The sequence below is a fragment of the Rhipicephalus microplus genome, chromosome 1 (genome assembly GCF_043290135.1).
Source record: "Rhipicephalus microplus isolate Deutch F79 chromosome 1, USDA_Rmic, whole genome shotgun sequence".
NCBI lineage: Eukaryota > Metazoa > Arthropoda > Arachnida > Ixodida > Ixodidae > Rhipicephalus > Rhipicephalus microplus.
The window spans coordinates 259,764,816-259,791,647 of NC_134700.1; the positions used below are offsets into that span (position 1 = coordinate 259,764,816).

General features: G+C 44.8%; 1 protein-coding gene across 5 annotated transcripts in view; it reads right to left on the reverse strand.

The window, feature by feature from the left end:
- Positions 1-26,832, reverse strand: part of LOC142814695 (lachesin-like) — a 295,460-nt gene that overhangs the window by 179,120 nt on the left and 89,508 nt on the right. For 3 of the 5 annotated variants that reach the window (XM_075893883.1, XM_075893879.1, XM_075893874.1), the window contains exon 1: positions 17,605-18,239. In XM_075893883.1, the coding sequence (XP_075749998.1) occupies positions 17,605-17,665 (61 nt within the window). In that variant the 5' untranslated portion in view covers positions 17,666-18,239. Of the gene's footprint in view, positions 1-17,604; positions 18,241-26,832 lie in introns of those variants that run through there. The other 2 variants (XM_075893887.1, XM_075893875.1) reach the window with 2 other exon arrangements.

A 26,832-nucleotide genomic window follows, 5' to 3' on the forward strand; every position in this document is an offset into this window, starting at 1 on the left:
CCGATCCTCAGTGCGATATTTCTGTACATACGGTGCCCAGGTGAGATAAAAGAGTCGGGAGAGCAATGAACGAATCGTGTCACTCGTGATGTCAGGGCGTGGATGCATTAAAAACGGGCGATGGGTGAACGCGTTCAGAATGTACGGGAGTGGAACCCATTAGTCCGCCTTTACGCGTAGCCGTACGTAATGTGTGCTTGCGTGATCTAGACGAACACGAATCTGTTTTCATATAAGTACACACATTTTTTTCTCTCTCCTAATTTCAGATGAAATGAATGAGTCTTTCTGTCTGTCTACACCCTGTCTCTTGATCCGACAGAAATAACGCGATGACAGCTACAAAGCCGACAGAAATAACCGTGGGGCAGGTTTTCGCAGCTACGCTTGCTCAGGCTCCATTACCTCGTGAAATGGGACATATCCGAAGTTAGAGGCATCTGTTCATACCTATATATATACATTTACGGCCTTGAGAGGAACACTTCGAAATCACACTTAGGAAGGTACGTCCTACTTCAGTGCGTCTTTGATTCTGTGAACGAATTAAAAATAGACCTAACTGCATTCTCTCCACTTCATTTATATACTGATTTCGATATAACTCCTTCACCCCCCTTACCCATCAATGTGTAGAAAACTTAGTCAAAAACAAAGTTTAGAAAAAGAAAACAAGTCCGATGCTCCTTCTAAATGACGCGTGATGTTCTTGCACACTACGTTTGCGTACTATTACATCATATCCTTCCTACACCAGGTAATATACCACGAGTAAGTTGATTGCAGGAAGTCGTGTGACGTAAAACGGCCTTCGATCACATCTTAGAGTTTCCCTTCTGACCTGATAACCACACGCCATTTCGCAACCAGGCTTTTTATCACTTTTACAGCAAAAACTGTTATGAGATCAAAAAAAAAAAAAAAGGTCACGCGTGCCGTAGTTGTCCACTGCCGCCGCCACCGGTCTCCGCAACCACTATCGCACGAAATGAGAAAAAAAAAACATGGTTGATCCCTCAGTCATAGCAATCGGTAAAACACGAAAGTCAAAAGTTTCCTTAATGAACAGTTTTGTGCTTACAGTATTTTGATATAATTGAGCATATCCCATGGCGGTTGGTGTTAGACAGCTAAAACCCCGTTTTTCGCAAATGCATATTGACATCTGCATTCCGATGACTAACGTCCATGAAAAATGATTCATTATTGATTAAGCACGCATTCGCTGCCATGCATGTTTTCGGTATTTAATAGTTAAGAATGATAGTGAAAACAAAGAAAGCGGTATGAAAGCCAGAACAAAGTGAGTTAATGTACGCCAAACTTGGCGAAGGTCACCTACTCGCGGCATGTTTGAGTTATTGAACGCCACTTCCCGATAAGAGGAAAGTGCCACGTGCGTTGTGTCCTTTCTGTTGGCCGGCCACGACTTTTCGCGTGGCGAGCGTCAGCGGGGAAAGCGGGGTTACATCCAAGCGAAGTAGGTGCTTTGCTCTATAGAGTCTGTTGCTCTATGCTTCACTGAACTATTTTTAGGCGAAGCTCCTTAAGCCGTGAGTCGAGCGTCCGCAATGTATGTATGTAGTAGCAGTTATAGTACAGTTGTCGTCGTAGTAGTAATAGTAGTAGTAGTAGCAGTTATAGTAAAGTAGTAGTAGTAGTAGTAGTAGTAGTAGTAGTAGTAGTAGGTAGCCACCTCCACGGCTGGACTACAGGAGCGGCACGCGTGCATTTTTTTTTTGAAGACGAAACCCGCACTCGTTAGCCATAAATAGAAAGATAATTGTTTCTAATGAAATAACCTACAAAGACGAGTATCAGTGGCTTAGCCTCCAATAAAATTTGCCTTGATTTTGATGCTTACTAAAAAAACTAGTAACCGAAGGACGAACTTTGAGCCCTATGTGACCAGAAAAAGTTGCCACGTTAAACTCACTGGGTGAAACCTCCTTGGTTTTAGCAAGGTTTAGCGATGGTTGGGCCGCCGTGCAATGAACTAGTGGTGGTGTAAGGTGGGAACTATACACGAAGCGCCGGTCATAAGAGAGTGCGCGCGTGCCACTCTTCTAGTCCGGCCATACCACCTCTCGTTTAGTCTTTGGAATGCCCGCTGGATGGTGGTACTTCAATATGGTGAATATATGATGAAAAGGTGCGAGATGTTGGTACTTGGGATGTTCACTAGATAAACAAATGGATGGACGGATGCACGTACGAACGCTGGGACGGATGGACAGAAGCACAGATGGACGCGCGGAAGGGTGAACGCAGCGACGGATGGACGGGTGGACGCATGGACGGTCGCACAGACGGACGCATGAACAGACGGAAGCAAGAACGAACGGATGGACAGAAGCGCGAACGGACTGGCAGACGCTCCGCCCCACTCATGATCATGAACTCCGTGGTTAAGCTGTGATTTTTTACACGCATGGATACAATGAGCCACGCTGACGCTTTAGGTAAAATCACGACCTAGCGAAATTGTACTTTCATTAAAACGCTCCAAATAGAACGGACGCGTAGCAACGACGCGTTGAAGGAACCAATCGTCGATTCCACGTTCAAGATGCGACAATGCACTTTCCCAGGAGCACTGTAAGAGGGCAATGATAGACATAAAATGCATGCTTTATAAAGTTTATAAAGTAAGCAACCATGGTGCAGTGGGTAGCATGCCAAGCAGCTGTTGTTGCCGACCGAGAGGTCGTGGGTTCGACTACCGTTACAGAACATTTGTCTTCTGATAGTGTTATTTTTGACGTCACTTTTGTGACGGAAGTACGTCACTGAAATCTTGGTGGACCCCTTCATAAAACGCTTTCGTGTTAGAAACTAAGCAAATAAAAAGAATTAAGGACACAATGGGATTCGAAGCCGGCTCCCCTTCGTATCAGCCTAGCATTATACCACACAGCCCACGCTGGTGCTTTAAAACAACTTCGTTGCATACTGGACTTGGGAGGCTTGCTTTCGTGAAAGGAATGTCGTCATTTTGAGAAATTAAGTGTTTTAGAACAGCAAAGGAACATTCAGGCGTCACACAATGCGGATTGAGTTACGTTTGCGTTGCCGAATGCTCTAACTCATTACAAATCTTCAGGCATAATTCTTCATCGTCGTCAGCCACATGATCCAAAAATTGCACAAAGTTCTTTGCAAGCCAGTAGCATGTAGCACGCTTCTCCGAAAAATGACGAAAAAATGGCATAGTGAATGCCTGCCTACTACACGAAAATTGATTATTTATGACATAGTGGTTACCCCGCGAGTGGGTTTGTAGCAGTTACCGAAAGAGCATTTAAAAGAGGCTCCGAAAGGCCACTCTTCCACCTTGCGTTGTGACTGTGCTGCGCGTTTCGTGCAGGCCTGGCATTTTTTTTTTCAGCTCGTCTGACTAGTAAAATATTTGAGCAGCTTCCATCTTGCATAAGAAACTCTTATACTTTCTAGAGTGGTTGCGTTACAGCAGATTAGCGCTTGTACATGGCGGACAGCCACTGGCTAGCTCCTTCTGACGCGCGAGCTTAATTCTTATACTTTAATGCAATTGGACTTAACCCGCAAAAAAAAAGAATTATTGTGGCTTAACTCAGTTATGCATGGGTCTGCGTAGCGAAAAGTATGGTTAAACTTACAGCTTGGTTGCACGGTTATGCTTATCTAGGTTTGCGGCTCCTTTTTCCTCCGTCTTCTCGGCTTGCTGCCTATACTCTTGCTTTCGTTTCGACGATGAAGCCTGGCTTCTTTCAATCTCTCCGACTCACTTTGCATATCTGCGGATGAATCCCATTGAGCTGCCCCTTCTATATAAACGATGCAACGCCAGCTCCTCTTCGGAGATTTCAACGTGGTTGCACGGGCTGCATCGTCGCAGGCCACCCCGCAATGCTTGAAAATTTTGCGATTATTTCAGACTGTTTTTAAGGGCCCCTTTATTTTAGAGTGCAAAAACGAGAGTGCTTTGTTTTTCGACATCACTATCTTGCCTACAGGCACTATCCCCTCTTCGCAACTTATTCGTTCATAAAGCACGTGTACAATGTCAGCACTAAACATTGCGCCTATCAGGATTTTGCGCTTGTTGGCTGCTCACAGCTACCTCCGTCTGCGCACTCAGAACTGGATCAGACGAAGAGAAATCAGTTGGTTGCGCATGAAATTCATGCGAGATAAAGCAGAATGGGTGCGCAACAGAGTAAAAAGGGAGGACGGGAGACAATGAACAACTGATATCTCTCGTATATGAATCAATTTCCCTGTTCGTTAACGACCTGAGTTCAAGCCTGGATAATAACATACCTGTAGACGCCATTTTCATTGATTTCGAAAAAGCCTTTGCCAAAGTTTCTCATAACAGATTATTTTTGAAGCTTTCACGTCTTAACCTTAATTGTCTTGTTTTTAATTGGATATGTGACTTCTTGACTAACCGTAAGCAGTTCGTTTGTGCTAATAACCATTGCTCCTCCCTATCCGCTGTAACCTCCAGCGTACCTCAAGGCACGGTCCTTGGTCCTCTACTATTCCTAATCTATATTAACGACCTCCCCAATAACTTAGCGTCTAACATTCGTCTGTTCGAAGACGACTGTGTCATTTATCGTCCTATTCACAATCCTAACGACCCTGTCATCCTACAGTCTGATCTTTCTTTGATTCAATCAAGATGCGAAAAATGGCTGATGTCCTTTAACATAAAGAAAACTTGTGTCATTTCCTTCCATCGCCGTCAATCCTATTCCTCCAATAAATACTTCCTGTTTGATTCTGAAATAACAGCAGCTAATTCATGTAAATACCTCGGTATCACTCTAACTTCAGATCTGACCTGGTCATCCCACATTATGAACATCACTAATGACGCCAACCGCGTGCTTGGCTATCTCCGAAGAAACTTACGTCTAGCCCCACCTTCTGTTAAACTTTTAACCTATCTAACACTAGTCCGCCCGAAGCTAGAATATGCATGTGTCATCTGGGATCCCCATCAAATAACTCTTATTAAAACGCTTGAAACAATCAAAAATCGGGCAGCCAGATTCATTTATTCTTACTATTCCTATCTTAGTAGCGTCACCGAAATAAAATCTCAAGCTAACGTGGTTAACTTAGCTTCACGCCGCAAAATTTCAAGACTGTGTTTGTTTCACACATTTTATCATGCATTGCACCTAAACCATGTTATCGTTCCAGCCCATCGTCTTTCATGCCTTATCAGCCATTCGAAAGCGGTTTATCCACCCCGTGCGCATACCACTGCCCATCACTCTTCATTTTTTGTGCAAACATCAACAGAATGGAACGATCTTCCTGCTGACATCGTGCACCACTCCAGCATCGCCCATTTCGAAGAAGCCATCAAACAAATCATCTGTTTGTGAACTGTCTACCCCCTCATGTAACACCCCTTGACTGGGGCCCTTGAGGTATCATAAATAAATAAATAAATAAATACATAAATAAATAAATTGAGAGCTTTGTTCTGCACGGCATCACGGAAACGAACCGCCATAGTACCCAAGGGCGCCAAAGAGACGAGAAACGGCAATTTAGTACAACAAGCCGTTTTTTTTTGTTGTTCTCTCTATTTGGTAACGCTGTTTAGGGGCCCATTAAGAAAGATTACGCGCAGGACACGAGTGATAGAGTTTATTTCAGAGCTTACGCATGTATTAGCGATAACGCTGGAAGATTCGATAAGGCTTGTATAATAGCCGACGCATGCCACAGGCGAGCTGATAATTGACGGCCGATGACTGTGCTTGTTGATATCAGTGCATATGGCCAGTGTTTCTAGCACTTCTCATGCTTTTCACTCTCTGCGCACAAGTTTGCTGAAAAAGAAGTCCCGTATTGATTACTATTACTGCCCCTATTCTTCATTATCATGTCACAACCACCATGACGTCATAACAGTAAGCTCTTCAGTGAAAGTTTACTTAAAGTTTTCGCTCTGATGTGAAAACTTCGTGAGCTACTAATATACCGAAGCTGATTATGTTCACAAGTCAGCACATAAAGACCAAAACGTAGACTTTCTCGGAGCTTAATTTTGGAGATAAAAGCCTACACAGAAACGTGTCCTGCTGCACCGACACTGCAATCAACGCAACGCACAGGCTGCGGGCCTTTAGCCATACGCCATCCTAAAGCGTTACTCAGCCCACGCAAAGATGTCAACGTTTAAGCTCTTTAAACTCGCGCAATATGCTTTAGCCATTGGCGTAAGGTGATATTTTGCAGTTCCTTATTTTATTTATCTTGTGCTTCTAAAATTTTGCAAATACGGTGAACCCAGCCCGATTCAACTCGCCGTCCTCGTGCATATTTCGAAATTAGAGAATCACAGGCTTTAAAGGGCACGTTAATCTCACGGCAGGGGTGACAAGGGGAACAGCTTAATCTCTGGAATGGCTCTCTGTGCCCGAACCACATATAACCCGAGTCGGGGCAACACTTTGGAAAGTTGAGCTACAATCGCCTTGCGAGGAAATTTTATGCCTACGACACTGGATCCTCCGTCAAAGCTAGAGTAAACAGACTCTTCATTTACAAGACGGGTCCCCATAAGCGGAGGCCTTGGCCAACACAATGCCTTTGTTGCAATTTGGCGGCCTCTCTTCACTGGGGCTCCCGTTGTCTATACCAATCCTCGTCTTTTGTTCGGCCGCTCGTTGGTTACGCATTCAATAGTCTTGGGTAGTTGAAATTTGAAAATAAAAATGTGCAGCGTTGCACGTTCGCAACGTCGTATCAGTTGTCTGCTCGTTAATCACCATCATCATCATCATCATCATCATCATCATCATCACCAGCCTGACTACTCTCACTGCAGGGTAAAGGCCTCACCGATTTTCCACCAATCAACCCGGCCCTGTGCTTGCTGTTGCTACGTTATACCCTCAAACTTCTTAATCTCATCTACCCACCTTACTTTCTGTCTTCCCCTCGCTCATTCGCGTTCTCTTGGTATAGTCAGTTACCCTTAAAACAAACCATTATCCTGCCTGTGCGCTACATGCTCGTTATTCTACTCGTTAATGGCTGTCAAAGTTTTCACAGCAGTTAACACGAAATAAAAAATTCTGATTCAGACGTACACGATCAGTGTTAATTGAAAAAATAGCTACTTTGCACACTGTAACATCCCACTATGGTTAACTCAAAACTGCTCACGTGCTAAAAGGTCCCTAAAAGAATCACGACATAACTTTCATAGAGCAACACCGCGACTTTTTTTTGGTCGAGCATTCCTCTGCGTGCACTGTTTTCTTCGCGTATTGTTCTACCATCAAGCTAAGGAGTACAATCTCGCAAAGTCGAATAGAAGAGCACTAAATTTAGAGCTATGAACCCCTGGCTTCTATCGTACATGTCTGCCGACGTCAATATGGTATTTAATTTATTCTGTCATACATGTCAACATGGTTGGGGAAGCACAACATTTCCACACCAGATTATTCAGAAAAATTTATAACTTCCTTTTTTATTTATGTAAACCTTATTTTCTTGGTTGCCATTCGAGCAGTCACTTATACCGTGCCATCTTCGACAGGTTTGAATGTTATCATAATGTCGGGGTATTTTTTTTTCTGCGAAAATAAGTGAACTATTAGAAAAGAGAGAGAATGTAATGAAAGAGTAACGATACACCTTTCACGCTGGTGCGTGTGAAGCAGTGACGTATGAAAGAAGGAATTAAAGGCTGAAGAAAAGGAATGCACAGAAGTCACATGCAGTTTATGTACACTGAGGCTCGATTCATCAGTGCCACCACATGAAAGGGTATTGAGGGGGAAAAGGTAAGCGACGTGAACGGAAGCTGGCCCTATTCTAGTTTTCTTCGATACGAGAGTCGATGGAGTGACAAAAAAATTGGCAGCATATCCACGGAGTGAATGATGGAGAGTGGGGCAAAGAATTCGTTCGTCCATTCGTTCTTGCTTCCGTCCGTCCATGCGTCCGTCAGTGTGACCATCCATGCGTCCATCAGTGTGACCATCCATGCATCCATCAGCCCGTCCGTGCGTGCGTCTGTTCGTGCGTCCGTCCTTGCGTTCGTCCATGCAGCCGCCCCTGCGTCCGTTCAATCGTCCATCCATGCATCTGTCTATGTGTCCGTTCGTCCATCTATTCAACACTCCAAGTACCACCATCTCGCATCTTTTCATCATATATTCCCCATATAGAAGCACCGCCATTTAGCGGACATTCCAAGGACTAAGCGAGAGGTGGCACACGCACACTTTTTTACGGCTTGCGCTTTGGGTCCACTTCCCACCTTTAACCACCTCGAGTTCACTGTATATACTAGTTCCCTGTGTTTATGGCACTGCAGCCGAACGCTCGCTAAACCTTTCAAAAACCAAGGAGGTTGCACCCAGCGAGTATGACGTAGCAAACTTTTTCAGTCAGATGGTGCTCAATGTACATGCCAATGGCTGCTAATGGGAAATGAGAGGCGGAAAATTCGGCTTTTACTTTCTTACGGCTTGCGCTTCGCATCTACTTTTTATTTTTAACCACCTCGAGTTCATTCATGGTATATACAAGTTCATTGTATTCATGGCACTGCGGGTCAACGCTCACTAAACCTTTCTAAAGCTAAGGAAGTTACAGCCAGCGAGTATAACGTAGCAACCCTTTCTTGTCAGATAGTGCTCAATGTACATGTCAATGGCTGCTAATGGTAATCGCAGCCTGCGCGTTAACTAAAAGCCGAATGCTCCTGTCTCTCATTCCCCATTAGCAGCCATTGACATGTACGTTGAGCACTATTTTTTATTGTTCAACAACACACAGAAGAAGTCTCTCACCGACACCACCTTGGAGGTCAAAATGTTATACTTGTTACATACTACGGGGGACGAACGGTTGCCGTTAAAAGAAGCTGCGCCCCTAAAATAATGCTAATGCATAGCAAGCACCCCATGCCGTGCGCCGTCATCAGTGGCAGAATGTTCGCATTTAACGCTTCCTTGAAATCGAAAGATGAAACTTCATTTCGACGATAACTACACTCGAAAAGACGATGCAGTCGAACAATTTCACGCTAGAACATTCCCGCTCAAGGGGGTACAGCAACAAAAGTAAAAACTTCAGTCTAAGGAACGACGACACGCCGCTGCATTGCGCCGCCTCGCTTCAAAATTCATACGAATCAGAAGCAGCAGAAGCAACAAACCTCACAAGTGCGTGAACCAACATGCATGCCAGCAATTTCGCAGTGCCAACGGCAACGGCAGACTGTGTGACAGACAGCGGGCGTCATGGGACAGCCGACGCCGTGCCCTGAAGAGGCGAATATTTTTTTACGAGCGCCGTTCAGTGCGCCACTGTCTGTTGCCGCCGTCGACGTCTTGCCGCTTCCACAGTCGCGTGCATCCGAGCGAGAGAGCCTGGTAACACAAAACGCTTTTCCATGCGGCGCCTGACGGCAGGGGAGCTCTATCAAAATATATTAGGGTTCCCTTCTGGCTCCAGGCGGCATGAAAAGGAATGTTGGGACAGCTATCGCGAAGGATGATATTTTCAGGCGCATACATAACGCCACATGCAAATTAGACGGCAGCCTCGCACATATCTCTCTCCCCTACCCCCGACTTCCCATTCCCTTCAATTCATGGTGCTTTCTTCGGTCAGCTCCACCTCCGCCTTCATTTTCCGAATGCGTCTTCCGCCTATGCGATCGTACCGCCCAACTTCGCATATAGTGTGTGCTCGCTACCGTGTTTGTTTTATACCAGCTTCGCTTTCGTCTCGCGCGTTACCGATTGCTACCATTTCTCCAACTCCTCAACACCTTCTACGAGCGGTATTTCTCACTGTGGCGCTTCGCGCTCGCTATTCGTTGCTGCAGGTTTTCTCCTCTACGCGCGCAACCGTCTGGGAGAGGTCAAGGCGAGGCAAAGAACACCAAAGAAAACGGAACCGCCGTCAAGTCATGTTCACTCTGTCGTACTTCTTCGTTTCATACACAACGTCTGACCTCTCTCCCATTTCTCCCACTCCTCATCGCATAGCTCGTTCACCTTCCTTTCCTCCCTCGGTATACCACGTTTAAACCCTTTTCCTTCTCTCCGCCGGATACCTTGTCCCCGCGTCATGTATAGACTCTCTCTCTCTCTCCTTTCGCCTCCATTGTTCGCGCGTGACGAGACGTGTAGACATACAGAACTCGCGGCGACCAACTGTTATTACAGTGCAAAAGAAAAAAAAAACACGCATAGGGGCAAGTGTGTAGCTCTGGGATAAAATTGCCTAAGCGAGAGAACGCAGCAAAGAGAAGGAAAACTAAAGTTGATGATGTATTCACTAACACCAAAAAAGAGGGTAGATTCTGACATTAACATAAGATTTGCAATTTAAAAGCTTTCTTTTCTTTCTTTCGCCCCCTTTCAACACCCTTATACAGAGCTGAGCTTTATAACCAACCGCCTCTAGCGCATATCTTCTCGTCCCGAGTGCGGCACTGCCAGCGAAGGAAAAGTCAATTTCTTCTTTCTTGCGGAAGTGGGAACCACGCGTCTTACACTCTCCCCGCGCAGTCTTTAAGGCTTCTGAGACTAGTCAGAACGGAATATAAGGGGGGCTAAAAGAAGCATACAAACCGGGCCATAATGGAAGTACCGGGATTGTCGGAGGCCAAGATTTCGTCAAGACCGCGACATTTGAAGAGAATGGGATAGTCTACCACCGGAACGAACAATAAAGATTCGCGTAATTTATTCGGAAATGGATTCGTCGCTTCCGTTTCGCTCATTCCCGTGACACCACATTCCGATGCGCGCTTGCACTTGGATTCGTACGTGTGCTTCCGTATGTATGTATGTATGTATGTATGTATGTATGTATGTATGTATGTATGTATGTATGTATGTATGTATGTATGTATGTATGTATGTATGTATGTGTGTATGTATGTATGTATGTATGTATGTATGTATGTATGTATGTATGTATGTATGTATGTATGTATGTATGTATGTTACATCATACATCATTTTTAGCGGAAAAAACAGGAAGAGCAAATTATTGAAATTTATGAAAAATTAAAAGAGCCTACGTACGTAGCTGGCAACCTGCCTGTGCGTTACTGTATGTATATATACATACTGTATGTATGTATAGATTTATTTATTTCAGGACTTGATATAATAAAACTTGACCTATGTTATTTTCCTAAATAAATTTATTTTTTCTCAGCCAGCCATAATATACCAGCGGCGCCCATACGTCGCAACTTGAAAAGGTCAGCAGCTATCTCGCCAGCCGCTACAATAGGGAAATATGATCTTGACATAGTGTGGGTCAAAACAATGTCAATACGTTTAAGCATGGAGCTAAATGACAACACGGCGTCCGGCGCCTACAAAACGTTATTACGCTCAAGGACACGGTTCACTGCACGCTTTTCAAACACAAATTCATTCAAGAGTTTCCGATTCCAGTATGTATGCTTTACAACCTGATTCGAACCAAGCGTCACGCAACACTCATCACATCATGCCGTTTGCTGTTGATCTATAGTGCGCCCATCAACAAATGGACGTCAACGTCACCTGCAAATATTACATGAAACACAACAGCAATAAATGTTTGAAGAAAATTGTATTTTAATATGTATACATTGCTGCATCAGGTTCGCGATACTTCTTCATCCCTCCCTAACTGTGTCTGTTATAATTTCCAGCGAACTATTACTGTAAAGTTCTAACCAGTCAAAGACTCTGTCCCTAAATGAACTCACTTGACCAGCTGTTGTCATCGTTAAAGTAGCAAGACTAAGGCACACAGTGAAAGTTTGCTTCAATATCGCTCGTCTCGCAAGACAGTGTTTTGTTGCTGGAGTCACGACGAACCAGGAAGGGCAGTGGAGCATCGCCGATTTCCCGTCGACAACTTGAAGCCGTAATAATAACTCAAAGGAAGCGGGTCAGGCCTGAGTGGCTAGCTCTCTGCGGCGATAGCGAGTAGAAAGCCGTTAATTATGCACGACGCCCAAGACTCCCTTGCACCCGAAGTGACAACGGTTTGGGGCTGCCCACTTGTCAAAGTGCGTCCATCTTCGAGCATTTCTGAGCCTCCTAGAGAGATGTGGGAAGTAGATTACTGGAAGTTCCCGGCTTTCACGAGTTTTTATTAAGGAGCCCATCAAGTGTCGCGATATACTCACTCTACCATGTGGCATATGGAAGTATACATACGAATTCAATAAAGTAGTGAACTTCTACGCACTCACATGCAGACGTAACTACGTAACTTTCACATGCAGACAATACTCGATACAATTTCTGAGGTCGGAACAGCCTGCTTTATGCAGTAAACGAGAAACTTACTGTTCGCGTGCCTTTAAATGCAAGTTGGTTAACATGACCAACCCCTGAAAGCCTTTCTTTACAACTATACTCTACTCTCACCTATTCTACAATCTTTTCTCTCTCTATCACGCACGCGTAAGCTGTGCAACTACGATGCAGGACCGAATAGTCCTGAACCATAGATATAACGCCGCAGTTTTATTCGCGGCGTCGAGCCCGACAAAACTTTCTTTCAAAATCATCACTGCGCCTTTCTTGGTACCTTTGTTGAATTCTTTATTTTCATAATAGACACGAGCACGAATCATGAAATCAGCGAGAAATTGAAAAAAAAAAAATAAACACGTTGAGTGCCCTTTTCTTGCTAAACAGATACGAATAGATACCGTGTATTGCTTATAGTAGAGAGTTTGAAACAGTCGCATTGATTACAGCCAAAACCGAGGTCAACATTGATCGTTACCTGTTGATTGTGGCCTGAAGGATTAATGACTCTTGCGAAGCCATTTTCTCGTCTCCTTTGCTAACCCACATTTTGCGACCCCCCTCTCTCTCTTTCCTTTTTTTTTGTGTGCCGATACATGGGTATAATTTCGGAGTTTCCAAAAAGGGGATGTTTTACAATGTGAAGCATTTTAATGTCAGTGGCACAACGCACGTTTCGTTTCCTTCTTTCGCAAATTTAAAACTGGGAACAGAGGGGCGAATTCTGTCAGTTTTTGCCCCTATATGCTTAAAGGGACATAATGACAATAGGCAGTCACATACGTAGAAACACTTTTTGTTGCTCTGATGGTGCACCGTTCTAAAAATATCTAGAGTTAGGCGTAAAAACTTGCTCCACCGATGTGTAGTTAGCGCCTAAACTTGGTGCTCATTTTGTGCTCTTTCAAAATTGTTGGTGCCGATTAGGCTATTTCAAGATTGTAACACGTCATCGAAAACCTTCCTCTGCAGAAAAAATGGGGAGCTATCATACCGGAGTGCCCTTTTGCCGTAATGAATAAATATCAGTGCCTCGGAAATAATCATGAATATAACATGCACACGAATGCCCCTCTGAGGATTCAGGAATCAAAAGTTGGTATACGCCGAAGGTCATGAGAAGAATTACCTAACTGTCACACGCTTTATTGAAGAACCTTCCTATTTTATTGGTCAATCTACTTGAAAAGCGCCTTTATGTCTTAGTCTTCTCATTTAACCGTGCACAAAGTTTCAAAGTGATCGTGCCAGAAAAACTCTGAATTGTTTTCTGCAATTTCAACTGCCTTTATAAATACACTTTTGTATTCTATTTTCCCGTTACTTCCACTACTCAATAAAATCACTGAAGATTGACAAAACACAAAATTGACTCAAATACTTTACTCACATTATATCAGGAGATGTTGGTCACCAAATAGGCGCTGGCAACTCATCAATATCTTTTTTCTCTCTTGTTTTGCAACGTAATACGAGCGTAGTGCTTCATTCTTTCAAAAACAAAAAATACAGCGTTAAAGTGAGGGACAAAGAGAAGACACATTGAACTCGCACCTCGAGTACGAAAGCATCTTTAGTTTCATCAGATGTTTGTTCGTGCAACTTCTGCATAATTGTGCTACTTTTCACCGATGTATTAACTTTGCCTCTTCTAGGAACTTCTATAAAACATTCCACATTCTATCGTTCGTCCCAATTTCATACCCACGCAAGATGTTTCTGCAATTATAGCACACGCAAGATGTTTCTACTTAATATATACAAATATTCTAGCTGGTGATCCATAGTATTTGCGAAACTGTGCTTAACCTAAGTGTGCTTTAGGGGCACGGAATAGAGAAATATTTTAGTGTCTTGTACTATGGCGTTTCTTATAACCATATCATGCTTTACGAACGTAAAACTGCTGATATTATTATTATATTCAAGATGCAGCGCACAAAAGACATGCTTACAGCCACATAAAGAGATGCACAAACAAGCAACAAAATGCTTGTTCATGCCTTTCCTAACGGATGCTTTGACAATCCTTTTGTGTGATGCTTCATCAAAATATTTGCTTTAAATTGTTACTGATATTTTCAATCATTTTTGTTATATATTTTACACTATAACGCAACGCAGTCCCGTTCAGGTCAATTCCGCGTTTGTCTAATGCGTACGTTTTTATTAAAAAAAAGGTATGTTTAAAGCGAGTGCTTTTTTTATATAAATGATAGTATAGGCCTACCAGTCATCACCTGGAGCCAGCAAGCTACAACGTCCCTAGTGAGTAACCAAGAATAAATCATTAAACATGAACTCTTAAATAGGAAAACTGATGCTTGCCACAATTATTACGCTTTCGTTTGCTCCAGTGGGAGTCACTGTCCTCACGATTTAAATGAAGCATTTCTTAGCAAACTTCGGCGACTTTGAGCGTATCTATCTATCTATCTATCTATCTATCTATCTATCTATCTATCTATCTATCTATCTATCTATCTATCTATCTATCTATCTATCTATCTATCTATCTATCTATCTATCTATCTATCTATCTATCTATCTATCTATCTATCTATCTATCTATCTATCTATCTATCTATCTAACCGCCTACGGCTTTTAGCTCTCCTAGCCGTTTCGATAATGGTATTAATACCAAACTTGATATGGCATAACAAGACGGTATGAAGAACATATATGATTAGTTATAGCACGAAAATCATGATATGTGTGTCATAAATGTCATGATTTACATTTCATGGTCTTGCAGCTGTTGCGGTGGTTTCGTTCACATGGCATGTTTCAAGACTGGTATGGTATGACATGATTGCATGGTGAACACAAGCGACAGACCCTAACATGGAAATCATGAGATGCGTGTCATTTAACAACATGACTACGTTCCATGCTCATGATGCGCTCGCGGCCGTTTCGCTAGCGCCACATATATCAAATTTGGTATTACGGTACGTGAATGGATGATGAAGGTATGTGACTGGTGCAAACACGATAATCATAAGATGTGTGTCATGTAATAACATGACTACATGCCACGCTCATGATGCGCTGGCAGCCGTTTTGCTTGCTTCACCTATACCAAATTTGGTATTACGGGACGTGAATGGATGACGAAGGTATGATACTGGTGCAAACTTGAAGAAAATGAGATGGGTGTCATGTAACAACATGACTACACGCTATGCTCATGATGCGATCGCGGCCGTTTCGCTAGCTTCACATCTACCAAACTCGGCATTGCGCGCCGCCGATGGAAGTCGAAGGTATGTAACTGGTGCAAACGTGATAGTCATGAGATGCGTGCCATGTGAGAACATGACTACATGCCACAGTCAAGACGCCAATACATTTCGACGCGACGCGGTGCGCGTGCTCGCCGGCGTTGATTTCGTTGCGTTACGCCGGCTTTGCCACGCCAGGCGCCGGTCCTGCCATATACTCGCAGGCGCGCGCCGCACTGCGTTGCTTTGACCCATGTGCGTTTCAGCGCGTCCGGCGTTCCTCAGTCACGAAAAGAGGGAGATGCAGTGTTGTCTGGGCCGCGCCTGGCGTTAGAATATAAGTGCTCGCGTTTTGCTAACATAGCATCGCTCTGCCCAGCGTGCGCGCACGTCAACGCTACATTGGAGTATATTTGGCCATTCATGCTGCGCTCGCGGCCGTTTTGCTAACGTCACATATACCCAATTTGGTGTTACGTGACGTCAATGCATGACAAAATCTATGACTGGTGCAAACATGATAATCCTGACACGCGTGTCATGTAGGACCATGACAACATACCACGCTCATAGCGTGCTCGCGGCCGTTTTGCTAGCTTCACACATACGTAATTTGGTATCATGAGACGTGAGTAGATGACGAATGTAAACGAAGCATCTAAACATGATAATTATGACACGGAAGTTATGTACGGCATCATATACCTCCACCTCGCAACGTTGTGCTGATTTTAAAGGGACATATCAACATTTCTCATTCGTGCTTCGCATATCATCGATTCCCACAGTACGTGGGATCTGCCAATTTTTTTTATCTTGTTCGTTTCAACTTGTTTATGCTGTCTACATCATTCTAAGTACAATCGTGAATTATTCAACGACAATAACCACAGCCCCTACTGATCCCTTCATTGTGATCGCTATACAGTAGAGAAACAGTTATAATTCATGACGAGATCAAGGAACTCGCGCTTCCTGACGCTCAAAGGGAAACTAAATGAACTAACGTATTTCTAATCTTGAGCCTCAGGTATACGTCATACGACAATCATTGAATTCACTGTTGAGGTTGATGAACAAAGATAGACGGTGTGCTTTCATTGACCACAAAGTGAATCGTGTCTCTTCAGGGCAGAAACATATTGCATGATAAAGCTAAATGCTTCCGGAATAAAAAAAAACGAAAACACACACAGGAAGGGCGTCCTAGCTACAACCGTTCAGTAAGGCCGGTCGATCGCAAAAAGTTTAGTAGCGCTTTCAGGGCCGTCTTCTGTGAAGTCGCATCCTGACAATACTGCAGAATTCCCTGCTCCGATAGAGGTTGATCATCTAATTTGTTGAGTTCCTCGCGAAGGCATAGTTTTTTTTTTCTTTATCTAACCCCTCTTTCTTGCCTCTACTTCCCCGCCCCCAGCGCTGGGTAGCAAACCAGATGCCAATATTTGGTTAACTTCCCGGCCTTTCCTTTCTCACTCTCTCTCTCTTCCGGAATGCGGAATATGTGAATGTGTATAAAAAAAAGGTCTATTGACAGTTGAAGTGGGCGTCAATATTATAGCGTAAACTAAGCTCGTGTTTAGTCAAGTGTTTGGCCACAGTATGTTCTGGGCCAGTGCAATGAAGCCTGAACCACATAAGAGGCTGAATTTACAGAATTTCTTTCTCACATGTATCCTCCTATGAATCAGCCGGCTTCACTAATTAAAAATCCCGCATCACGAATAAATAAAATATTCTTCTATAAAAATTTTATCCTAAGATATATGTTGTGAATACGGACTTAGTTGAATCTACGTCACGACACCGTGACGCCTAATTATCGGTACACTGCAGACAAAGTTATGACTGAGCATGCTAACGTCCAAACTTGATGCCTCATTCGCTAGGTCTTTGTCATTTCTTATAGAATCTGGCTGTTTTTTCTACCACAATGCCACTCTGTAATGCCAAGATATAACAAGTGACTGAACCGGTGAGACAAACCTCCCACTATCCCGCAATGTTTCTTTATGTTTTAACGTACTTATCAAGTACATAATAATAGTGAGAGAAAATGGATCAAACGTACCGGAAGGAACCAGCAGCACAAGCAGGACCGCGACCGTCGCTTGAAGTCTCATTCCTGGCATGTCGGAGCGAGTCCTTCCGTCTTTCTCGTCTCTCGACGCCACACCGGAGGAACGTCAGTATGGAGTGCACAGTCACCTTTCAAGTCTCACACCGGCTTCACAGAGACAACGTCCGTCACCAAAGCAGTCCAGTTAGACTGAAAAAAAAAAGAAGGTAGACGATAAGACGGTGCAGTAGATTTTCTCTCCCTTCTCGTCTGAGAACAGTATCGTTGCGGTTCACTTCAGTTGGCAGGAAACGAGAGAAAAATAGGTGGAAACGAAAAGTTGATATCGAAGCACTGCTTGTCCACGGGAAAGAGCTAACGGTAAGAGACGAAAAGTACAGACAAATGCGACACGGCTTCTTCTCGCCGGTCTCAGACAAGTCGCGATAGACACGTCCTCCGCCGGGAAGACCTGTCTCTGCTTGAAGAGACGGCAGCGTCACACGCACTCACAGCACACGCGGAGACACCGGGCGTCAGGTGGCACACCCGCCGCTGCTCTCACATGTTGACGGCTCTGTCTGGCGGGCGCGCGCGGGTGCGACGTCTCCGCGCTCCGCTTGGGGGCAGCCGGTGCACTCCGCTACTAGAACCGGGACCGTCGGGTCCCTTTTTATCCCGAATCGAGAAAGAGGGGCGGTGCCCCAAACGGAAGACTTGGCGGCGCGCGCGGGGTTTGCGTTCGCAGCGCCGCCGCTACGCCAAACCACGCGCGCCTTTCATCCATCCCCCGCAACCTTGCCCTTTTTTCGCCCCTCTTCCCAGCTCGTTTTCCCGTGCTTCCTTACTTCCTGTATTTTCATCCCGCCCTTTTGTCTCCACACTGAGGCACTTCAGCGTGAGAGACACTGCCCCTCGCGCTTGAATGTGCGAACGGCTCTTTTAGTTATGTAGGCAATGCCCTCCGGACAACAGCTTTGTATAGAATGTGTCTGTTGCGGTGGTTCATTTAATAAATCATTTTTTTATTCTTCCTGCCGGTAATACCATGGATTGAAATAGGAGATTGCTCACTCTTATTCGACAATAATGTTGAACTCAGGTACAATAGCCAAATACAATCTACAATAAAGAGTAAGTACGAGCTCTACCCGCAGAACCACGGCATGCTTGTCAATCACCTACGTACGGAAATCATGCAAGCTAGTTTCTTTTTCGAGTAGTATTTTTTCTGTGCAAACGTACATACAGCGCATACCTAAAGCTATAGGTTTGTCGACCTTACGTCAATTATGATGAAGTTTGCCGAAGAAGTCTTGTCAGAATAGCGTATGAAATTGGCCAAGAAGCTCAAGTTCTATCTACTGTGGCAGAAGGAATATTCACGTGCGTGCACACAGTAATTATGGACAGTGATTATAAAGTTAGCAAAGTTAACTTTTGAACCAGTGTAAATAAGCGGTCTAGTCAAATGGGCAAATTCAAGTTGTTACGGAGAATAGTCCGTAGCCACTTTAAGCATTTTGAAAGGCAGCGCTTGGTAATCACAACGGAGTGATGCGATCTGGCTAATTTGTCCGGCGAAAGCGACGCACCGAAAACCACAACCACCAATCACTTCGGAAACACCCTCAGTGACAACACTGTTTCCCTCACCGTTATAAATCGTCATCTAGATCGTTTCGTGGCAGCGCTTTCCTGTCGAATAGCTGCTTGTCGGCACTCGCTTATCCTCCTCTCCCGATTCGAGGGAAAAACAGGGTCGTCACTGAAGCCATTTTCGAAGTGAAAGATAGATACTCATGATTTGTGGGTTTTAACGTCCCAAAACCACGATATGATTATGAGAGACGCAGTAGTGTAGGGCTCCGGAAATTTCTACCACCTGGGGTTCTTTAACGTGCACCCAAATCTGAGCACACGGTCCTACACTTCCGCCTCCATCGGAAATGCAGCCGCCGCAGCCGGGATTTGATCCCGCGATCTGCGGGTCAGCAGCCGAGTACCTTAGCCACTAGACCACCACGGTAGGGTGAAAGATTTATACTCTGTCTTTGGTGCATCAGTTTTGGTTTCGCCAGCTAAATTAGCCAGATTTTCATCACCACGCAGTGACTAACAGTGGTCGCTTTTCAAAAATTTCCAAGTGGCTGTTCACTATTCACAGAAAGGACTTGAATTTGCTTGTTTGACTTGACCAAATATTTGTCTTGATTCAAAAGATAATTGTGTTAATTTTTGTAATTACTGCCATACTTAGTGCTTTCTTCCACAGTAAACGGAACGTCACCGACAGCATGTAGGTACCTCCCTTCTGTAGTTTTGTTAAGTATTAATGGACACATTTCCTGAAACACCCTGTATATACGGGCCCGTCGTCGTTCGCGTAGGGCTTCCATCACTTCAGAGTCTTCTCGTAGCCGCCGTGGCCTTTCCCGTTAACTAGTGTTGTTTCGATGTACGTGCAGTTGGAGCCCTCCGTATAAATGATTGAGTGAATTTGAAACTGTGGCGACGACGCCTGTCCCGATGGTTCATTAAACGTTATTTTTTTCAATCACTGGTTACGTCTGTCCAGAAATGTTAATTGGTGTTTGTCATCCATCTGTTCCTTTCTTCCTTCTTAATGGACCAGAGGTGAGTCGTTCTGAAATTCTGTAGCACATACCCGTTCATGATGATGGTAGTTTTTTCACACACACCAAAATTCTTAAAGCCGGCCTAAACAGATATGCTGTTAAAAAATACTTTGTACGAAGGCTTCTTTGAACTTCATGATGACGAAACAAATTCCCTCCGCCAGACAGGCAGTAAAGCTCTAAGGCAGAATGGTACACAATAGCGAAATTCTCAATTTTATTAAAACGTAAAGGCTAAACCCACGTTGATCTGATCGTGGCGTCCGCCTTCCATGACACTTCTGAAGACATTGGTGAATGCTAAAACAAGAACTGACGTTGATACCGCCCTAAGAAAGTTAAACGCTTCCACATGCAACACAGCTATTTGCTGATCTACCACTCACATAACTCCACGCGTTACAGGCCAGCAGAGCGACGTGAACGTTGCTACATTTTTTTTAGGGGCGAAGCTTTCTATAGCGGCACCCGTTCGTCCCTCGTAGCCGTTGTAGTAGTTGTAGTAGTGTGTAACAAGTATAACATATTGACCTCCAAGGTGGTGCCGGTGAGAGATTTCTGCTGTGCGTTGTTGAACAATAAAAGATAGTGTTCAATGTACATGCCAATGGCTGCTAAGGGGGAATGAGAGACAGGAGAATTCGGCTTTTAGTTAAGGCGCTTGCTGCGAATTTTTTATTGTTCAACAACGCACAGAAGACAAAAAATGGTTGCTACGTTACACTCGCTGGGCGTAACCTCCTAGGTTTTAGAAAGGTTTAGCTAGCGTTGGGCCGCAGTACCATGAATACAGTGAACTAGTATATACCATGAACTCGAGGTGGTTAAAGGTGTGAAGCAGACACGAAGCGCAAGCCGTAAGAAAGTGTGCGTGTGCCTCCTCTCGTTCAGTCCTTGGAATGTCCGCTGGATGGCGGTGCTTCTATATGAGAAATATATGATGAAAAGTTGCGAGATGGTGGTACTTGGAGTGTTGAATAGGTGGACGAACGGACACACAGACAGGTGCTAAACGGACGCACGGAGGGCTGCACGGACGGATGTACGCATGGACGGACGCAGGAGTGAATGCATGGACAAAATCAGGGACGGACGCACAGATGAACGTGCGGACGCACGAACAGACGCACTCATGGATGGGCGGAAGCAAGAACGAATGGACGGGCAGATGCTTCGCCCCACTATCCATCTTACACCCCGTGGATATGCTGCCATTTTTTTTTCTCTGAATCGAACAGGCGAATGCTAGAAACAAGAAATGATGTTGATGCCACTCTAAGACAGCTAAACGCTTCCGCATACAACACAGCTATTCGCTGATATATTACTCACATAACTCCACGCGTCACAGACCAGAAAAGCGACGTGAACGTTGCTACGTTTTAGGGGCGAAGCTCCTTATGGCGTGGCTTGTGCGTCTCTCGTAGTACGTAACCACCAGTGGCAAATACCAGAAATAGCGGTCCTTACGATTTAGACCTCCAAGGTGGTTCCGGTGAGAGATTTCTTCTGTGCGTTGATGAACAATAAAAGATAGTGCTCAATGCACATGTTAATGGCTGCTAAGGGGGAATGAGAGACAGGAGCATTCGGCCTTTAGGTAACGCGCACGCTGCGATCCCCATTAGCAGCTATTGGCATGTACATTGAGCACGATCTGACAAGAAAGGGCTGCTACGTTATACTCGCTGGGTGTAACCTCCTTGGTTTTAGAAAGGTTTAGCGAGCGTTGGGCCGCATAGCCATAAATACAGTGAACTAGTATATACCATGAATTCGAGGTGGTTAAAGGTGGGAAGTAAACCCGAAGCGCAAGCCGTAAGAAAGTGTGCATGTGCCACCTCCCGTTTAGTCCTTGAAATGTCCGCTGGATGGGGGTGCTTCTATATGGAGAATATATGATGAAAAGATGCGAGATGGTGGTACTTGGAGTGCTGAATAGATGGACGAACGGACACACGCATGGATGGACGCATAAACGGACGCAGGCGCGGATGCATGGACGAACGCAGGGACGGACGCACGAACAGACGCATCCACGGACGGGTGGATGGACGCATGGACGGTTACACAGACGCACGCAGGAACGGACGGAAGCAAGAACGAATGGACGGACGAATGCTTCGCCCCACTCCCCATCATTCACTCCGTGGATATGCTGCCATTTTTTTTTCTTTGAATCGACCAGGTGAAGCGACTGCTCGTAGACATCCAATGGACAGGCGCCACGGTTTAGTGATGACATCTCGGTCCTTCTTCTGTCTGTCTTTCCTTTAATCCCTTCCCCCCTTATCTCTAGTGCAGAGTGCAAAACGGACCCGGGTCTGGTTGGCCCCCCTGCCTTTCATTCTTTCCCTTCCTCCTCCTGCATAACCCTCAAAGCAGACTAATCGTGTATTTTATTTCCTAGCAGTCACTCCATTAGAAAAATCACAGCGTATCCAAGGAGTGGATGATGATGAGTAGGGCGAAGCGTCCGTCAGCCCGTCCGCGCGTTCGTCCGTCTGTCCGAGCGTGCGCCCGTGATTCGGTTCATTCGTCTGTCCGTCCATTCGTGCATCCATCCGTTCGTACGTCCGCGCGTCCATCCATTCGTCCATGCGTCCATCCGGGCGTGTATCTAGTGAACACTCTAAGTACCGCCATCTCCCATCTCGCAACCTCTGTGGCACATACCCGCTCTAGAGCGGTATGTGCCACCGGCGACTACGTACGTACGTACGTCCGTCCGTACATACATACATACATACATACATACATACATACACACATGTATACATACATACATACATACATACATACATACATACATACATACATACATACATACATACATACATACATACATACATACATACATACGGAAGAACGACAGACCCACGTCATAAGGAGCTTCGCCCCTAAAAGAAGGCGCTGTAAATCTGGAGGACTGTCGAAAGAAAGCCACAACTTCTTCTGCTTTAGTATTTATTTATTTATTTATTTATTTATTTATTTGTTTGTTTGTTTGTTTGTTTGTTTGTTTGTTTGTTTGTTTGTTTAAGGATCCAATTGACGTTCAAGCTGCCGATACATATTTCACTGCTTATCAAGACCGCGCCACTGTATCAGTCACTGAATGGAGGACTCCGAAGCGGCCCATTTTTAATCGTTCACCACGCGGCAATGGTTATTATTTCCCGAATATTTTCATCCGTACAGTGCGAACGAATTCTTCGTAAAGCCACAACGCAAGCTCTAAAGGGGCGCGAATAAAAAAAAAATCCCGAGAAGGAAACCGCGGGAGTCGTGTCGCGTAAAATTGCTATGCTAAGGGCACCTCGGTGCTGGAGATCCTCCAAAGTGTTTTTCGAGAGTCTTCAGTCCACAGGGTCCATCGGTTTCCGTTCTTCCTCGCCTCACGTTTCTCCCGTTTTCCGAAACACCCTTCCGGTTCTTTCTTATTCTGTTTCGTTGTATCTTTTTCTCTTTCATTTTTTTAACCCAGTGCCGATGCTCGGTCGCACCTGGCCCGCACACCTGTTGACTCCCGTCAGGTAAAAGAAGAAAAAAAGTCACGAAGGGCAATCGAGAAAAAGATGGAACGGTGGCTTGATGGTTTTTCTACCCCACCTCCACACCTCTCGTTTTCTTTACATGCTTTTTTTCTTATTCCACGCTTCTCAGGTCACGCCACAGCGCCGAAACAATGTGAAAGTAGCTACAAGGTGAGACATCTGAAGCGTGAGGGGCCTTTGCTTTGTTCTGTTTTATTCTTTATCACTGGCATTATTCTTTAACTACGTGTCGCAGTTACGCAGTCTGCCCTCGGTTATTCCATTATTCCCGCCCTTCACACTGCTTCAACGCAAGTCACAAAATTGGAGATTTGTTGAAATCTCAGCAGCACTATTATTGTGACGTGTCACGATAGATATTAAGTCAGTCAATCGATGTAAAAAGAAAGAAAACTCATCACTAGGTTTACCTTATATGGGATTCTCAACAGCTCGTTCTGGTGCGTTGCATGGGCAAAAATATTAGTGTCATATTCTATAGACAAGTGCGATATCAAGCCACTTTCTTTATATCCACTTTGTAAATGACTTGTAAAATCTACATTCAACAAATAGGGACAGGTATATGGCCACGCGCTAGTCCTGCAGTGGCGCAAAAATTTACCATTATTTGAGGAATTACACAGGTGCCCTAAAGCCTATTGCAATCTTTTCGACGAAGAAAGCGCATCGTAGGCAATTCAGCGCCATAGTAACTCAGGCGACATGCAAAACGTAATTGAAACCGTATTACAACCTCTCACTCTAAAAGGGACAACAGTCGCACGTTTCGCCGACGCCAGCTCCTAAGATAAGGGGAACAAAATCCCTCTGGCGTTTTCCCAATGCCATACAGCCTCGCACTTCTAATGCCGTGGGCTCGATCTACACCAGCCGTGTGATCGAAGCGGGCGCCGACGTCGAAGTTAGCGAAATGAAAGTAGAGGGCAGTGAGGAAGAGAGTGCTCTCGGGCGCTGAAGCAGGTTCGCTCCACGCCTGTGTCCGGGGTCGGCCGTTATTCAGGGGCTTTAATTAGCGTGCGACAGAGCGCTCATTAAAAGGGAAAGAGAACGGGCCGAAAGGGGGGAGAGACCGGCACGGCGGCAAGCGATCAAGCTTGAAAAGCGGCACAGACGGGGGCAGCGGCGAAACTCGAGAAAGAAACAAGGAATTCCCTCTGTAAAACAATAAAAACACCCCCCTCCTCCCCACTCACCTCTTTTCCCATCCTCCTCTTTTTTTTCTTTACGTGGTGTATGACGCGGCCTGCGCTCACCAGTCTATTCACCGGAGGCTAGCGAAAATAAACCTGTCTTGCCTAAGGGGGTCTTTCCTGTAGTTTTTTAATCTTTATGTATCTAGCGCAGGCACGCGACGTGGCTTTAACCAGGACATCATGTGCGCCAGAAGGTCCTCCGTTACATGAAGGGGCGTGTACCGAGCTAGACAAAAGTGGCTAAAAAAGTACGCGGCGTTAAAGCTAAATGTCCCAGCTAAGCCTCCGGAATGACGGGCTTGACAACGTAGTTAGCGTCCGGGGCTTGGCTGAGCCGCGCGCTACTGCAAGCAGTGACGAGGTTGTTGACTCTGTAGCGACGTGCGATGCAACTACGAGCTAGCTGCTTAAATTTCTAGAACCGCTATCAAAGAGCCTATTACAACAAAACTAAGACACATTAAAAGGTTAGCTGTGCTTTTACTAGATAATGACGCACTTCCTGCTTTCTCGCCCAGAGGTCAGCAAGTGCCAATCAATTTGAAAGTTCTAATAAAAGTGCTCGCGTCAATCCCATAAAAGTAACTCTACATTACCGCGTACAATTGTTATCATTAGTGTTTTGATCGTTTAGCCACTCTGTGCGAGACTAAGAAGGACGAAGAAAAGAGATGAACAAACAAGCGCAACCTAACAACTGGTTTATTTTCTAAATACTTCTGCTCAAGTAGTCAAATATTCTGCGCGATCTTTTCGAAAAAAAAAACGCCATTCGGACATAAGACAATCATGTGTGATTACAATGCCTCAGATCATCGTGTGCACACCAAAAAACTACGCCAAATGTACATCTAGCAAACAACTTGAAAAAAAAAAACAGCTTCAATAAACCATTTTGTGCCTCTTTGAATTCAAATGCGTTCTTGACGTGCTCTACGAGACACAAACCTGAAATTTACAGATATTCTAGGCCCTTGTAAGAACAACTGAAGTGCGTTACACGCCACAAAAGCGCTACTGGCATTATTGTGGCCCACAAGCCCGAACGAGGCGTCGTATATAGGGTAGTGCGTGTGAGTGACTGTATGTGCTGTACGTGTTTATGACATTATATATCATAGTAATCACCCGTTACCTGGAGTAGCACGTCAACTGAAAAGCCAGACGAACTTATCTGGCTCTCTATTGAAATATTTCTCTCTCTCTCTCTCTCTCTCTCTCTCTCTCTGATTGATTGATTGATTGATTGATTTGTGGGGTTTAACGTCCCAAAACCACCATTTCGTTATTAGAGACGCCGTAGGGGAGGGCTCCGGAAATTTTGACCACCTGGGGTTCTCTAACGTGCACCCAAATCTGAGTACACGGGCCTACAACATTTCCGCCTCCATCGGAAATGCAGCCGCCACAGCCGGGATTTGATCCCGCGACCAGCGGGTCAGCAGCCGAGTACCTTAGCCCCTATACCACCGTGGAGGGGCTCTCTCTCTCTCACACACACACACACACTATTTTCTACCTGAATTACTGTGAAGGGCGTTCATTCTGCACACAAAGCGAATCCCTTGAGACTTTTTCTTTCTGACTTTAAATCGTGCTTCACCGCATAAAGACTATGTCGAAGGGAAAGCTGCGCTGTACCACCATGAGTTGAGTACTGAAGCGTTGCGATTGCGCTCCTGTAACTTTTCAACCCGCACAATTAAATGAAACGACTGCTGAAAATAAAAGCAAAGCAAGCGACTTTCTGAGAACATTCAGGGTGTCTCAAGTATATATATATATATATATATATATATATATATATATATATATATATATATGTGTGTGTGTGTGTGTGTGTGTGCG